We start from the raw sequence: 18167 nt of genomic DNA, 5'->3' as shown, positions 1-18167 counted from the left end.
GACAAATTTCTTTTTTTGAAAAATGGATCCGATTTTGAAAAAGTTTCATTTTAATTAATTAATCAATTATAAAATGTGTATGTAATGGACAATGTATTATGTTTATATTTCAGGAATAGAAAATTGTACAAATATTTTGTGATTTGTAATAATGTGATTTGTGTAATGGTGGCATTCATCAATGTATTATTCAGTGTGTAAAAATTGATTTTTATTCAGTGTTAAATAGAATTTTTTTCATCTTGAATGAATGACGATGATGATGATGATGATGATGGCTAAACAATGTGTGATAATTATATGATAAATTGGTTGTGTGAGCAAATATCAATCAATCAATTGATTAATGATGATGTTTTTCTCCAGGAAAAAAAAGATGATCTACTTCCAATGGTAAAAATGATAATCATTAATGATGACGATGATGATGATGATAATAATAGCAAAATATAATCACAGACAGTACACAGAACAGATGTATTTTGGGGGTGGGGCAGGCATTTTATTTTCAAATCTGTTTTGTGATTGATAAACAAAACAAAACAAAAAAACATCGACAACGACGACAACAAAACAACAATGCCAGCTGGTTAAATTTTTTTTTTTTTTTTGCCATTTGGTTAAGATTTAATTTATCTCATAATTATTAAATTGTTTTTTGTTTGTTGTTTTACAAATATTTTGAAATTGGCTTATATTTTCGAATCGAATCGAAACATCATCATCATTATCAAAAAAAAACATTTATCAATTTAGAATTTATAAGAAAACACAATGTAGAAATATAATCAATTAGGAAAATATGTCTGTGTGTGTGTGTGTGTGTGTGTGTGTGTGTGCAAACAAATAAAATGGGATGTGAATATGTGTTATATGTTTGTTTGACCAGAATTAACCGAATTGTGATGAATGATAATGATGATGTGATGTGATAGATAGAACTTTTTGTTTGTTAATCGAAGAAAAATGTGAAAGAATTTTGTCAATCAAAACAAAAATGATAGATGGATGGATGGATAACAGCAATGATGATGATGATGATGATAATTAATTTATGACAATACTAATATGTTTCTGCCACGTGTGTATGTGTGTGTGTGGGTGTGCAAATTTTTGATTTATTCACATTCACATTGGTTTCCAATTCAAATTAAATACTTGATCTTTGTATTGTAGATAATCTGTCAATATGGACGGTAGATCAAATTTCGTTTCAATCATATGTAATCGATGACGACCCAATTGTTTACGTATCATACGACGTGCTATATCTTTCAATGGTAATGGTTCAGCTATATAATAAATAGAATGAAAAAAAAACGAAATTAGTTTCAAGAAATTGAATCATTTAAAATAAGAAAAAAAATAAGTGAATAAAATCTCATTAATCACAATGACCGTTATGTTTATCGCACACTGACCACCATTGTGAAACATGATAGACTTAATATCATGGATTGGTTTTTCGTTGGCTAATTGAATAATAAGACAATTATATTGCATTCTTCTTAGAATGAGAGAAAATTCCGAATTCCAAGAGAATCATTCACGCGTTTACAATTCACAATGGTCAAATCAATCATTCTTGAATGGAGCACATGAAACTAGTTCCCAAGAGTACAATTGTCATACTACAGTTGGATAATGTGATAATTAAATTAAAAACGATTAATCAAATCTTCGATGTTGGTTTGGTTTGGTTTGGTTTTATCAACATACACTGATTGAAACATATTTTTTTTCTGGAATTCAAGGAAATGTTTCCGATTTTTTTTCTTTGGTTTTTTTTTATTGTACGTTATATTCATTTTTTCATTCCAATAGCATTTCTTTTCACAACAACAACATCCGATAAGAACATTAGTGAAAAAAAAGTGGAAAAAAAAGCAAGAGAGACGACAACAATGACGACACCGGATTACAGATCAAATCAGGATCGGTCAAAGGTCATTGGAATGAATACAGGGTTATAATATTCATCAACTAACTAACCAACTAGCTAACTGAACAGGAAACGAAATACGTCTTAGACCAAAGAACAAAAAATTTCATTTCATTTCATTCATATAATTTCACAAGACAGAACAGAAAAAAGTCTCAAAAGCAGTCGAGTACACACACACACACACACACACTCATACTAAAAGTCGAGTTTCGGGTCATTGAGGTCGAAGTGCAAACACACACATACACACACACACACACACACACATACACACACACACACACACACACACACATACACACACACACAAAGAGAGTGAATAGCACGTTTCATTCAGAAAATCATCCATTTCTCTTTACACACTGGGTAATGATGATGGAAAAAAATTAGTGAACAGATGGCGGAAATGGTAAAAATACTTTTTTTTCTGTTTACCATTATACATCATTTTTTTTTATTTTGAAAAAAAAATTCAATTCAAAATTTGAAATCGATTAGCTCAAAGTATGAATGAAATACGATGATCATCATCAACCTACGTAAACCAGGCAACAATAATAATAATAATAATAATAATAATGTTCCAGAAACAACAACAACAAAAACTAATGGATCAAAAAAAAAGATGCAAAAAAGGGGAATAAATTCGCAAAAAAATGAAAAAAAAGGAAATGGATGAATGATCATCGTTATGGTGAACAAAAAAAAAACTTTCATAGAAACGAAAAAAAATATTAATGAAAAACCTGAAGTCATTAACCATTGTTGATCGATTAAAATCATCATCATCATGATAATCGATAAACCATTGTTCACTGTTGATCGGTAATACATACAAAAAATAAATAAAACAGGACATCCTCATGTATAATCAACGATGATTAATAATAACCTGTTGCTAATTAAAGGAAAATTTTGTTTCATTTTCCAGCGATTTTAGCACGAGAATCATAAAACACAAGAATCCAATTTTTTTTCATCAACTTTCAATCCTTTTATTCTAGCATGAAATGAAATAATAAAACGTAAAAATAGAGAGAGAAAAAATCCTGAACATTTCTTCATGTTTGTCGTCAATTCATCCATTTCGATCATCAACCCATTATCAATCAACAACAACAACAACAAAAACAACATATTGACATGTTAATGATGATGATGATATAATATTGAAAAGATAGAAATAAATTTTTTTTTCTTGAATCCACACGAGAGAGAAAAACTATGATGAATGAAATGGATCATCATCAGACATGATGAATATAAAAATAGAAACATTTCGTTTCTAGAAAAAGAGAAATATTCATAGACTGTCAATCATCATTTGAATCATCAAATCAAATGAAACAAGAAAAAACACTGACACACACACACAGATAGATAGGTAATGCTTTGTGATTTTGAAAGAGAAAGTGATCAAACATCACACCATCACCATCACCACCACCACCACTATCAACATTGATGAATATATCCAGGTGTGAATGAGCTATGGCTCCATTCAATTCATTCAGGTCTTTATACTATATGATGATGACAATATTTCCAAAGATTTCTACAATGTGGAAATCATCATCATCATCATCATCATCATTGAAAAGGGGAAAATTTATAGTTTGCACTCACATGTATACTATTAAATAATACAACAATCAATATCTAATGATGTGATGTTAACGAACGAAATAAAAAAAGAAAATGAATGATGAAAACAACAACAACAACGACAACAACAACAACAACAACTACTACTACGAAAGAAAAATAAAGTCCAATATATTCACATATGATGATGATGATGATGATGATGCGTTATGGTATTGAATGAAATGAAGCAATATCCACATATATATACAAATAATAAATAACTAAAGCGCCCATGTGGATTTTTTTTTTATTTCGTTTCTGGGCTTATGAAAAAAAAATCGGTATTTATAAGGTAGACTAGTAACAACTAGACAACAACAACAACAACAACAAGTGGTTTGGTGACCTAATTGCTATATTTGAAAAGAGAAAATAGAGAAAAAAATGAATAGAAATGAAATTAAAATCGAATAGAATCAACTTTTTTTTTTGGAGCCATCATCATCATCATCGTCAGATCAATGAATTCACACAACACACTGCCGTTTGTTTTCATTTTCGTTATTTTTATTTACACACACACACACACAAAAAAAAAATTACGCCCATCACACACACACACAGATGAATAAAGACAGACGACGAATAAATCTGTCGTTTCATCAATGATGGGCTATATTTTATTTTTTTTACTGTCAAAATCATTAATATACAACAAGTCTTCTGCTAAGATTTTTTTTCCTGATTTCCCTTTATATAAATAAATGAATGTAGAAAAAAAACGGTAAAAAAAACCAGAATGTGGAATGAAACAAATATATAGTCAAAACTAAAAAAAAGAGAAACTAGTTTTTTTTTTTGATGAATCAAAAATAAATAAATAAATAAAAAATGACCAAAATAGGAAGACTGGATATTTCTACCAAAATTTTTGTTTTTCATGACTGAAATGGTCATATAAACATGTATAAATAATAATAATAATAATAATAATAACAGCTATACCACCACACCAAGAGAAAGTGGTTTAGTTATTATTATCATCATCATCATCATTATAATCATTATAATCATTAGAGTTATGAAAGCGAAAATAGAATGTCTTAGTAATAATGATTATATAATAATAATAATAATTGGTATTGATATGATTTACTTACGATTTAATCCATTAATATATCGCATAGTAATCTCACAATGTCCCCATACTGAACTAATAATTGGATATAAGGTTTTACCCTTAATACCATCATCAGTATTGAATGCAATACCTAAATATTGGCCATGTGCCATATAAGATAATGTTCCTTTATCCATATCTAATACAACTAAAAATGATTCTGGTGCAACAAATTGTGGATCATGTGCAAATTGATGTTGATAAATTCGGCCATAATTATTATTATCACGTGGTGATTGACGACCATAATTCTGTGATTTAAGATCATGATATAATAGATTACGGCCAAGATCCCAGCCCCATGATTCGCCCGTTGCACCGATCAATGGATGATAACCATTTGAATGTAAGGCGGCTTCAGCGGTTGCAACACCAACACATGCATGTGTTCCACGTTGCCGTAATGGCCATTTAATTTCCCATACATGTAAACCTTTTGAATAGCCTATTAGGCCACGTACACAATCTGTACTTTGTGCAACAGGATGACGATGTACAATACGTGGATCCTGTTCAACAACAATTATATTTAATGAACGATCATTCTCATTCCAACCATGTTGTTTCTGTATTTGTAATGATGCCGGTGGCATATCCAATAATGAATCTAATCTATCAGGTCTTTCTGGTTCTTCTAAGGCACAATGACCATTATTTGAACAAAAATGATATGTTGATGATGTATCATTCATCATCTGTATAGAATGATGATGATTATGATTATGATTATGGTTATTATGTAATGGTGACATTGATGCCGGTGAATTTGTACCGGATATCGATGGCGATGATGATGCGGAAGAAGACGCTGATTGTGTAGATGATGAACGTGTAAATGGTGAAACATCTTGATGATGATGAAAATGCTGATGATGATGATGATGATGATGAGATGGTGATGTACTATGGAATGGTAATGATTGTTGATAATGATGATCACGCATCACAGTTTTATTTGAATTATTAACAACCATCGAACCAATATCATTGACTATAGGTGCCATTGTTGCTGCTGCTGCTGCTGTTGTTGTTGTTGAATTGATTATAGCAGCACTACTACTACTACTTCCGCTATTACTACCCATAAAATTACTAAATTTTTGTCCCATTATGATATTTGAAAATGGATATTGATTATCCGATATTGATTGTTGTTGTAATTGTTGTCGAGAATCGGCAGCAATCAAACGATTTAATGATAATGTTGCAGCCGATATTGATGATGAATCTGACGATGTGGACGATGACGATGGCCAAGAACTATTATTATGTCGTATTAGATTATCCAATTTATAACGATGATGTTGATAAAATGAATGCGGAAATCTTTGACTAAATGGACAACAGCAAATACTATTGATTGTCCAATGTTGATTTGTAGCGGTTATAGCTTGTCGATGTATTGTTGTACGTCGTTGTTGTTTCAATTTCAATTGATTCGTTTGATTTATTCGTTGCTGTTGTTGATGTTGATGTTGAAGATTTGCTGTTGCCGATAACTTGTTTTGTTGTTGTTGTATCAATGAACGTAAACGATTTGTTGGAACAATTGTTGTTGTGGATGTTGATGATGATGATGAAATAGCACCTATTGATGGCAATGATGATGATGATGATTGCCGTTGTTGATGATACGATAGATATGGCCGTTGTTGTTGTTGTTGTTGTTGATGATGTACAAGTGTTTCAATATTTCGATTTCCGGCCAAAGTTGATAATTGTATTGTTGGATAAATTGACACCTGTTGTTGTTGTTGCTGTGATTGTGATAATATTTGATTATTATCTTTGATTATAAATTGATGATGATTATTAGTGGATGATGACGATGATGATGATGTTGTATTATTGGATCCAATCGAATAGAATGATAATTCTGGTAATGATTCAAGATGATGTCTATCTAATGATGATGTTGATGAAGAAATTGTTAATTGCTGATGAAATTGTACATCCGTTGATGATGATGATGTTCCTTGTAATTGTTGTTGTGTATTCACAGCCGATTGTTGTGACGACCTGAAATGATGAAAAAGAAAAAATTCAAAGAAAAAAAAAATGAAAATGGTATCCAGATATAAAAAAAATAATTCATTCATTTAGAAAAATGTAAAATTCATCACATCATCATCATACCAATCAGCAAACGAAGAAAACATTTTGAGACCAGAAAAAATCAATCAATCAAGTCATCAGAATTTGGTGATGTGGAAATACAAACGAATAAAAAAAAACGCATCAAACACACACAGTGAGAGAAAGCGAGAAAGAGAAAAACACGAGGATTGATGATGAAATATAACAGAAACAGAAATGAATACAGAACGAAAAAAAAAAGCAAACGGAAAACCGTGTAACAACAAAATTACTACTTCAAATGTGCATGCACACAAAAACACAGATACATCAAAAACAATCGATTAATCGATTAATCGATGACGATGATGATGATGATGAACGAATGAATCTCGAATATTATAACGGTTATTATTTTAAATTTTGATGAATACAAAAAAAAAAAAAAAACACGAGCACAAAAAACAAATAACGATTCCGTTAAACTAAATCAATACAAACAATCAAACAACAACAACAACAACAACAACAAAAAAATCATCAGAATCAGTGTTCGATTGAATTGATGATTTTTGTTCATATGACCAACACCATTGAACTACGACACTCAAATGTTTTTTTTACCATTTGAAAGATTCATTCATTTCAACCACATATACACACACACACACTCATCATCATTCACATTTCGAAATCGACAAACAAACGAACGAACGAAACTAAACGATAAACATGCCACGCACGTTTGGTCTCATAACGATTATCATCATCATCATCGTAGCCGTGGTCTCTTTCGTATTTCTCTTGATAATGTAAAACTCTCAGTTTCGATATTTTTTTCTCTCTCTCGCCCATTCTCTTTTTGTTTGATGATAATAATAACTGTGTGTGTGTTTGTGTTTTTTTTTACAGGATAACTTTATTTTACCTCGCATATCATCGAATCGATCCAAATGTGATCCAGATATTTATATCGAAAGAGTATCATCAACATACCTGTAGTATTCATTCTCTCGCTATTTTATTTATATTGTGTTTATGTCGAAAGTTTTCTGTGTTTCAAATTTTTGCAAAAAAGAATAAAGATAGGTAAAGAGCAATGAGTAAAGTAAATGGACAGCTGTTGATCGAATGAATGAATGTGAATAATAATAACAACGATTTTTCTCTCATCCTCCTCCTCACTTCTTATTTTGTTTTGCCCGAATACCGAAAAAAAAACAATAATAATGTGTTGGGTTTTATTTTTAAATTCATCATCATCATCTCCCCCCACCCATTTTGTTTCCTCATCCATCAATGCCTTTTGGAGAATACATTGTGTTGAGATTTATTTTTACTTTTTTTTTCTTCATATCTTAAATATACCAAACAAAATAGAGGGAGGGAGGGTGTTACAAAGGAAAATGTGAAGGGGGAAAAAATTCATTGAACAACATGCAACAGATGTTTGTATTTGTATTCCTCTTTTTTTTGAAAATTTCAATTTACCAACACATTTACACACACACACACACACACACACACAAACAGAAGACCTAGCCCCAAATGGCCTAGCCTTTTTTTTATTTTTACTTACAATTTTGGCAATGGCAATCAGTTTTATGTCGGTTTTCGGTGCAAATTTTTAAACATGTCACATACAACTGAAACAAATAATAAAAGGTATATATACAACAAAATTGGGATTGGGGGGCAAGGTAACGGAGAAAGAAAATGATAAAAAAAAGGGAAATAACAATCGAACAAGTAGATGGCCCCTATTCTGATTTCTATAGATAATAATAAGTAAGGCGGTATCATCATCATCATCATCACCATCATCATAAAGAGGTCAAAGGTCCCAGGCCAAAGAACAATCAACAGCGAAAAAAAAGGAAATGAAACCATTTTACAAACAACAACAAAAGAAAAGAAAACGGCTACCTAACACATATCCGGATGATGACAAACAAGCAAACATACACACACACATTCAAAAATTGTAAAAACAAATTAAAGAATCATTGGTGGATTTGTGGAAAATAATTTCCGGTTACACACACACAATCAAAATGACCGGACATGTTTTTTTTAAAAAAAATGCATTGCACACACACACACACAAACAAACAAATCCAAAAGTATGGTCAAGGATTGATAAATCTAAAGTTTGTTTTTTTTTGTTGGATTGTTAGAAAGTTCCATTATAATAATCCACATAGCCACACACACACACACACACGATACGGAAATTGATCTATTCACACAACAATCATTAATCGACACTTTTTTTTGGTAACATTACGGAAATTTGGCCAAAAAACACACACTCAATCAATTTCCGGCGGAAATTTATTTTTTATTTTTATAAAAATAGCCTTTCTATGTGCATTGAATAATAATAATAATGTAATATAACAACACAGAGACACAAGATTGCGTGGCAACTTTTTTTTTAAACGAAAAAAAAATGTCGCCAATGATCTTTCAATTGATGGTGGTTACCATGGAACCATTCGATTTGTTTAATTAACACCATCTGAAAATGAGAAAAAAAAAATCTAGGCAATAGTTAGCATAATAGATATTTTTGTTAGATTTAAGACCAAAAAAAAAATCGAAAAACCGGGTAATTAAAGCATTAACCGACAAGACTAAGACGAAGGAAAAAAAAATTAACTACAAACCACACTAATAATAAGCCATTCTGTTTCTGTTTATTTTTCAATTCATTATAATGATAAAAATGGCTTATCGTCCCACTTCTCCTTGTTCAGATCATCATCATCATCATGAATTTCACTTGAAACCGAACCCAGAAAACAAGATTAAAACCAAAAAACAAAACAAAACGAAAAAAAAAACTTTCATACCACAATCAACGAAGGCTTATAATATTGAGGTTGCCCATTTTATTATTATTAAAGTTTCTCATACAAGGGTTATTGACCACCATTATTATTATCATCATCATCATCATAGAAATTACGCCAAGACTTTCTCTTTCAATTTTTCTCTTTCTCAGTTATTTTTTTTTTTTGGATTTGTTTGCAAGAAAATTTCAAGAAAAGAACAGGTTTTTTTTCTCTTATTTATAAAGAGAGATTCCCGTTTTTTTGTTTTAAATGATAATAATAATAACGGGATTTGGCGGTTATTCCAAATCGGTATGACCGATTTGAATCCAGTTTTTTTTATCGTTTTTCTTTTTTCCTCCTACACACCATCATCATCATCATCTTTTTTTTGCTTATGAGGGAGGGAGGAAGCGACAAAAAAAAGAGTTCAGTGTCCAGTGAATGAACAATAAACTGGACACACACACACACACAAAACAACAACAACAACAACGAAAAAAAATCATCATCATGGAATGGACGAAAAAAAACGAGGTTAATATGACATAGGTCATTTTCATTTTCATTCAGGGTTCGATGCCCAATGATTTGTCGTTATGCAGTGTCTTGTCATCCACGATTTTTTTTCTATTAATGGTAATTATTATTTACCTGGATAACAGCAAATAACAGCAGTAGTAGCAGCAGCAGGTATTTAAGATCAAAGATTTCAAATTTAGTTCAAAATTTCTTGCTAAAAATGTCAATCAAACATAGGAGAATAAAAAAAACAGAAAATTTCATAAAACTTGTGCATTCTGCAATCATTAATCATTGAAAAATTTTTTTTATGAAAATCAAAAGATAACAACAAAGACAATGGAGAATCATATAATTTGGTGCAACAAAAAAAAAAAGAAAATTTCACCAACCACCCTACAATAGTACATATTCGTAATATAAAATCAAAATGATGATAATGATGATAAATTATCAGAAAAATGTGAGAAAAAAAAACGAAAATCAGGTGACATCTTCATCATCATCATCATAAGAATAATGATGATGATGAAAATTTTGTCAATTACAAAATGTATTTAGCAATTTTCTGCTTGTTGTTGCTTGATTCTGGAACTGGATAGAAAATTTTGTCTACGAAATATGACCGATAGACAACATTTGTTCATTCGGCAACAAAAAAAAAAAAAAAAAAATACTGCATTTAGGGCCACACGACCATCTATGGGTATTTTTTTCCCCCCATTTTTTTATTATCAAATTCAACAATTGATGAATCAAAAAAAATTCGATGGCCTAGAAATCTAGAAACAACAACAACCAGGATGAAAAAAAAATACGAACAGATGTCCACCCAGGTACATACAGACATATGCCTATCAGATAAAGAGGGGGTAGACAATAAATAAATAATACGATAAAAAAAACGACAATGAACGTATGCCGGTCGCATGGCAAAAGACTGAGACTGTAATAATGTTTCAAATATCGGGATTTCAATTATATTTTTTTTTTATTGTTGTATTATTACTGTTTGTTTGTTCCTGAATCATGAAGAAAGAAATATGGGTGAAAAAAATGATGAAAGAGGGAGAGGTGGTGTCTTAGAAAAAACGCTCACACACACACACAATTTCTGGAACTTATTATTCCCTACTATGGTTATGGAACTAAGAACCAAAGGTTCCATAATATGTAGCCAACACCACGTGCCATCATCATCATCATCAACAACAACAACAACAAGAAGCTATTTGGATGAATGAATAAAAATACCATTGTTTGGCCTTGTTGAACAACACCATTTGACCATCATCGATCGATCGATGATGATGATCAAAGTCACGCGCTAACACGAGCCAAATCGACAGCTGTCGTGTGTGTGTGTGTTTGCGTGTTTATTGGTGTCCTAGGGTTCATTTGGGTTTGATTTTTTTTTTCGAGACCATATGTCGATTGTCGCGCGAGCGGCAAATATTTTCTATATGTATCTCTCTCTATCTCACTTTATTGGCTTCATACGTCTGACGGTTAGATTATTGTTTTTTTTTTTGTTGAAAACAGCAATATTTTAGGTTTTTTTTCGCAGCATCTGCTCACTGACATTGGACACTGCTGCTGTTGTCTAAAAGTGTGTGTGTGTGTGTGTATTGTGACCCTCGAACTTTATTTTGTTGCTGTCTGAATATAATGATTCTGTCGCTCGCTCGCTCGCTCTCTTGCTGCTTGACCATTTGGTCTTGAATTTTATTTGATTTTCGTCATGATGATGATGATGATAATGGTTCTTCATCATCACCTTACCACCAGTAACAGAAGCAGAGATCAGCTTCAAAACAGCAACAAGTTAAATCTTACTCGCTTATCACCTGCTCACATTTTGATGATGATGGTGATTAAAAAAAATTTCTCAAAGTGACTAAAGATCATGCAATGATGAAATGTAACGTTTGCAAAAAAAAAAAAACATTTAGAATGTTAAGACAACAGAATTTCATGATGAAATGAGAAATTTTGAAAATTTTCATGCAAAAAAAAAATTAAATTTAATTCAAAAAACTTACGAAACTTTTTTTGATTCTTTTGTTTCAAAGCCCAAGATCAATTCGTGGTTGAATTTTTTTCCACTGATTTTCACTAGAAATTGAAAGAAACGAAACGAAAAAATGATGCTAGACAGTTGTCGTGGCTATCATATTCATCCATCCATCATTGTGATAATGTTGGATTGAATTTTTTTTTTTTTTTTGGTTGAAAACACCAATTGTAACCTAGTATGAAAAATTATGATGAAATAAAACAATAACAAAAAATTATTTTTCTTTCTTTTACTTGTTTTTTGAATGTTGGTCTTTGATCAACATGAACTTGCATGCATGCATAAAGTGTTGACTCAATGATTTGAAAATGGTATTGGATGAAGATGATTTTGGTCATGACCAAAATTTTATAATCATTATCATTAACAAAATATTTGTTTTCAACGTGGCGCTACTTTGCAATTCGAATGTTTATATTAGATTACATCATTTATGAATTATATAGTGATATAAAATTGAAAATCGAATCGTTTGGTATGTCCAATAATTGTTTTCTATATATCGAAGGGTTGAAGGTCGAAGAAAAAAAAAGGTCAATGGTTTCTTAACATTCATCATCATCATTATATATTTGGTATATATATGAATAACAAAGGTAAATGTAAAGATTTTTTTTTTGTGAAACAAAATCACCTTCAATCATCGATTGATTATTATCATTCCATTATAAGTGAACATATGGTCAAAATGTAGTCCTGGTTTTTTGGTTAAATCTATTTGAATGTATGATTGGTTCAGTAGAACGACAACAACAAAGGAACAAAAATGGGAAAAAGAAAAGAAAAATTCCTTCAAGTTGACCAATGGCCATAACAACAACAACAACAATACCTTTTGCTACTGCTGGTAATACGGACAAAGCAACAAACAACAACAACATTTCTGACCTTATGATGAGGTCAAATTATCCCTATGGACCACCAGCTTTTCAATCCAAAAAAACAACATCAACAACAACAATGTTTGTTTTTTCATCCCAATAAAAACAAAACGAAAAATTCAATTACAATCATCAAAAAAAAAAAAGAAAATCTAATCAACATCATCGACATCGTACAAAAAATAATAACCGAAAAAAAAGAAAATTCTTTTCGTTTGCAGAAAAAAAAATTCCTTATCGATGACGACGACGACGGGAAAAAAAACTGTCGAAATGATTGTTATTGATGAAAAACGGCAATAAATGGGAAAAAAATGTAACTGTCAAAAATTTTTTCAACAAACAAATGAAAACATTCGTTACAAAGGCGCCAAATTCAATTCAAATCGAATCGAATAAATACACATCTTTCACGTCTTGGTGTGTGTGTGTGTGTGTGTGTGTACAAAATATTTATACCAGAAAAACTTTTTCAAAGAAGAAAATCCCAATCGTGTCGTAATATTATTTGTGTCGATTGTCAATTTGTTTGGTTGTTTCTTTTTCAAATGAATTCAATTCGATGCCACACATGCACACACACACGGTACATTTGGATGAATGGATCTAAAGGTATCGCCTACACTGCTACTACTGTGGTATATTCATTTATTATTTTTTTCCGTTTTGTTTTGTTTCTGGAACAAATCTTATATGACCAGAAATAATTAGAAATGATTGACCATTCTAGTTTTTTTTTCGTTTGTTTGGTTGTTATGTTTTCGTTGTCGTTGTTGCTGTTGCTGTTTTTTTTCGCTACATCCACCACCACCACCACCAGCATCGAAAATAAAAAGAATGTAATTTCTAATTAGAAACCAAGAGAGATTTTTCTCTCTCTCGCAATCTCATTATTTCCGTTTATTATTTTCGTTTTCTGTTGGTTGGTTGGTCAGCTGGCTGGCTGGCCAACCACCATAATTCTGTTTTTCTATATAATCATTATTATTATCGATCGATTCTATTAGTTTCAGATTTTTCATTTTATTAATAATGACCAATAGTGACCGATAGTAGTAATTAATAATTATTGTCCGGTTTTTTTTGGTTGTGTTACATGTTCAAAATTTTCCTACCACATCAATTATATTTGTAGTGTTAAAATTGGTTGGTCGGTTGGTTAGAATATCAATCCCTAATGAATCTGTCTACTGGATATAGTGTGTGTGTGTGTACGCACAAAGTGAATGGCGTCAAAAATTCTTTGAGCCAACTAATTATACGAAAAAAAAGACGAAAATCAAATTTGACAGAATCAAGAATAAAAAATCATCACCAACACACACACACACATACACACATACAACAAACAAGATTTGCATAACTAATTAATTGTATTATTAGTTCATTTGGCTACCACCATCACCACTGCCACCACCAGAATAATTACAGAGGTTTTTTTTTGTTGATGAATTCATCATCATCATCATCATCATCAGCAACAAACAGAATCATCATGACTGACATTCTGTTTTTGGACAATCTCTTTTTACTTGTCCAGAAAAAAAAACAAAAAACAAATAAATCAATCACAGATTGAGAGAGAATTATTAATTTCTCATAATGGACACACACACACACACACACACATATGGTATACGATCATTTTCTTTACGCTTTTTTGCATCCAGCAAACACTCGAAAAAAAATAGAATCAACATCACAACATTCGAATCAAAGTTTCATTTTCTTTTCCATTTCTTTGATCCTAATGTCAAACATCATAGTTCACACTCACACTCACAGACAGACACATTGACTTTATGTTTGATTAAATTTCGGAATTTATTCATTCATTCATTCATTTGACCAATAATCTTGTGAATGTCACTAATAATGGAACAAATAAACCGAAACTGAATGCGACAGAATGAGAGAATGAGAGAGAAAAGTTTGATGACCGAAAATATGGAAAGAAATTATTCATCCAGAATCAAAAACTTATGATGCAGCTTCCAATGGATGGATGGATGGATAAATCACAAGAAAGAAAAAAAAATCATTGATCCATAATGTATGCGAGAGTCGAGAAAAAAAACCGGCAAAAATTACAAATTCATTCAAATATCATATATGATCATGATGATCATCATCATCATGACTCATTTACATTTAATTATCCAGATTCTTTTAATTCTCATTAAGATGGATGAGTATTGATAAGTGGTTTTTTTTCATTGCTGCTGACGTTGTTGTGAAATAAAATCTTGAGAATCAACGAAAAAAAAATTCAAGAATATTCCACCATCACCAAGCTAGATTAAATCAAATAAGATGATGCAGATGATGATGAGTTGAAAAAATCTTGTGTTTTCACCATCACAAGTTCTCAAGTGTGTTTGTGTTTGTTTTTGTTTTTGTGTTTGTGTTTCTCAAGCTCGATTTTTATTATATATAAATATTAATTCCAATCACATATACCAAAAAAAAAAAAAAACGAAAGGGTTAGAAAAAAGGAATTAAAATATTGCCATCAAGTCAAGTAGAAATAATATGTTAGTGAATGAGTGAGTGAATTGAGTGAAAAAAAAATTTTTTTGTTTGTTTTCGTCTTTTATGCAAATGATGATGATGATGATGATGGTAATAAAAATAGCTATACTCCAAATATATCGGATGGCAAAGTGTTAATTAGTGTGTGCGTGTGTACGTTATTTTTCTTTTATAATAAAGATGATGATGATGATGATGATGATATCGTGTGTATGATGAGCAGATGAGATAGAATCGGCTATATGAAGAATTAAATCGATTACAAATACCAATCGATTTAAAGCCCGTAAGGAATTTCTAACAACAACTACCATCATCATTATTTTCATTATCCAATAGGATTGTATTACATAATTTTTCATATTTTTTTTTGTTCTTTTGTTCTTCTGATAGGAAAAAATTCTTTTCCTGGTTATTGTTGTTGTTGTTGTTGTGTATGGGCTCAAATATTTGTTGGAACAAACACTTGTGATTCTCGAAGCAATTTGCATATCCAGAGAACAACAACAACAACAACGATATTCGACATGAAATTGATTCGATTTTTGATTTCATTCTATGAAAAACGAATTTTTTTTTCTCATTTTTCAATTTTTCATTCCGGATAAAACCACAACCGACAAACATCAAACATCAGTATTGAATGTGAAAAAAAACATGAAAACCAGAAAAAAAGCCCAAGGCACAACAAGAGAGAGAGAGAGAGAGAGAGAGAGAGAGAAAAATCAAAAAATTTCGAGAGACCAAAAAAGTTTTTTCCATACAGCCAAACAACAACAGCAACAAAATTTACATTTAACCACGTTTTTGTGTGTGTGTACGTTGTATGATGATCACGTACCATTTATCATATCACACACACACACACACAAATTGGATTGAAAAAATGTCGAAAAATAAAGTGTGCAACTTGAGCATAACCAAAAAATCAAATCAAATCAAATCAGAAAAATTTTTTCGCAAATCAAAGGACAGAGCAAAAAAAAAAATTTAAATTTCATTCACACCACCACCACCACCAACGATCACAATAGAAAATCAATTCTTTTTTTTTTGGTTGGCCACTAAGAATATTCTCTTCTCTTGTATATATAATACAGAATCGTTCAGTTCAATTTTAATTTAAAGTTTCGTTTTGTTGTTGTCGTTGTTGTTGTTGTTGTTGTTGCAACATGAATTTCATTTTGTTCACTTGCCTTTCCGAACAAAATGCTGATTAATCAAAGTGATGATGTTCACTATTTTTTGGACGATTCTAACAGAATATTCTAACGACAATAACAATGGTTGATGATTCAACAATGGTTCTCGTTTTTTTTCTGTACCAGATCGATAAAATGCAAATTATCACATTTTTTTTGCACTCTTTTTTTTCGTCGTTGAAAAGAGCGAAAAAGTTTCAAATTGATTTTTTTTCCTTCTTCTTCTTCGATTATGGCCCTTGAAAATTCAATTCAAATTGAATTGATATCATCCACCAACAACAACGTCCGTCCATTGTTGTTGTTGTTGTTGTTTTGGGTTGTGAAATGAAAGGAAAAAACTTTTGAATTGAAATCGAAATTAAACTTCCAAACACACACACACACACACACAAATTCACAAATGACGTTCTTCATCATCATCATCAACAACAATTTCGAATTTATTGATTGACTCTCGACTGGCTTTATATTTCTTGGGTCTTAATGTTTCAATTTACATTTTCAATCAAAAAAAAACGAAAAACAGAAAAATTCAAAAATTCAATTCAAAGAACGTGCACAAAATTCTTTGAAAAAAAAGTTCATCAAAAAAAAACAACAACAAGAATAAAACAAGAAAAAAATGAACAAAATAAAGAATCGAAAATTTGTTGATAATGACGATCATCATCATCATCGTCGTCGTTGTGTTTGTAAATGACAAACGATTATCACCCAGAAAATTTGTTTTTTTTTCATCTCTTTCTGTGTGTGTGTTCAATTGAAACACATTTGCATTGATAATATTAACCCGGGAAAACAACAACAACAACAACAACAAAAAATTAAACTTTTTCCCCTCTACAAAAATAAACTGTAAACAAGTATAAACACAAAAGACACACACACACATAATGATGATGATGATGATCATCATCATCATAAGTGGTAACGATTTACGGATAACATCTCAATTACCAGCCAGCCAGTCAGCCAGACAGCCAGCTAAACACATTTAAGTTTTTCGTTTCTAATAATACAAAGAGAATATTCCAATTTACAATTTAAGCTTAAACTTTCGTTCGTATTACGCTAAATGATGATAAGAATTATATATATTGCAAAGAATAATAATAGAATATATCTACCATTTTAGTTTGTTTTTTTATTTTTTTTTGTTGTCTGTATAAATAAATAAAAAAAAGGTAGAGAATATTCTTATAAAGACAGAACCAAAAAAAAAAATAAAACGATTTAGAGAATTAATATCATCATTATCATCATCATCATTCGTCGTATAAAGAATCTAATATACAAACGAAATGAAATGAATAATCGAGCCATAA

General features: G+C 30.8%; 1 protein-coding gene across 1 annotated transcript; it reads right to left on the bottom strand.

The window, feature by feature from the left end:
- Window positions 1-32: 32 nt before the first annotated feature.
- On the bottom strand, window positions 33-7530 carry LOC124497489 (uncharacterized). Its single transcript, XM_047061145.2, has 3 exons — window positions 6849-7530; window positions 4693-6731; window positions 33-1292 (listed from the first exon to the last, which is right to left on the bottom strand). Exons 1-3 carry the CDS (start codon window positions 6869-6871, stop codon window positions 1129-1131), a joined length of 2226 nt encoding a protein of 741 aa, XP_046917101.2. The 5' UTR covers window positions 6872-7530; the 3' UTR covers window positions 33-1128.
- Between the last annotated feature and the right edge of the window lie 10637 nt (window positions 7531-18167).

Source organism: Dermatophagoides farinae, chromosome 9, assembly GCF_024713945.1.
Source record: "Dermatophagoides farinae isolate YC_2012a chromosome 9, ASM2471394v1, whole genome shotgun sequence".
Taxonomy (NCBI): domain Eukaryota; kingdom Metazoa; phylum Arthropoda; class Arachnida; order Sarcoptiformes; family Pyroglyphidae; genus Dermatophagoides; species Dermatophagoides farinae.
This window is presented reverse-complemented; position numbering and strand designations above follow the sequence as displayed.

Excerpts from the sequence above, each read along its gene's own strand:
- LOC124497489 (XM_047061145.2), bottom strand. The coding sequence starts at position 6,871 with ATGTTTTCTTCGTTTGCTGATTG. Across the intron at positions 6,732-6,848 it reads TTTTCTTCGTTTGCTGATTG|GTCGTCACAACAATCGGCTG; the intron begins GTATGATGATGA and ends TCATCATTTCAG. Across the intron at positions 1,293-4,692 it reads ATATATTAATGGATTAAATC|CTGAACCATTACCATTGAAA; the intron begins GTAAGTAAATCA and ends TTTATTATATAG.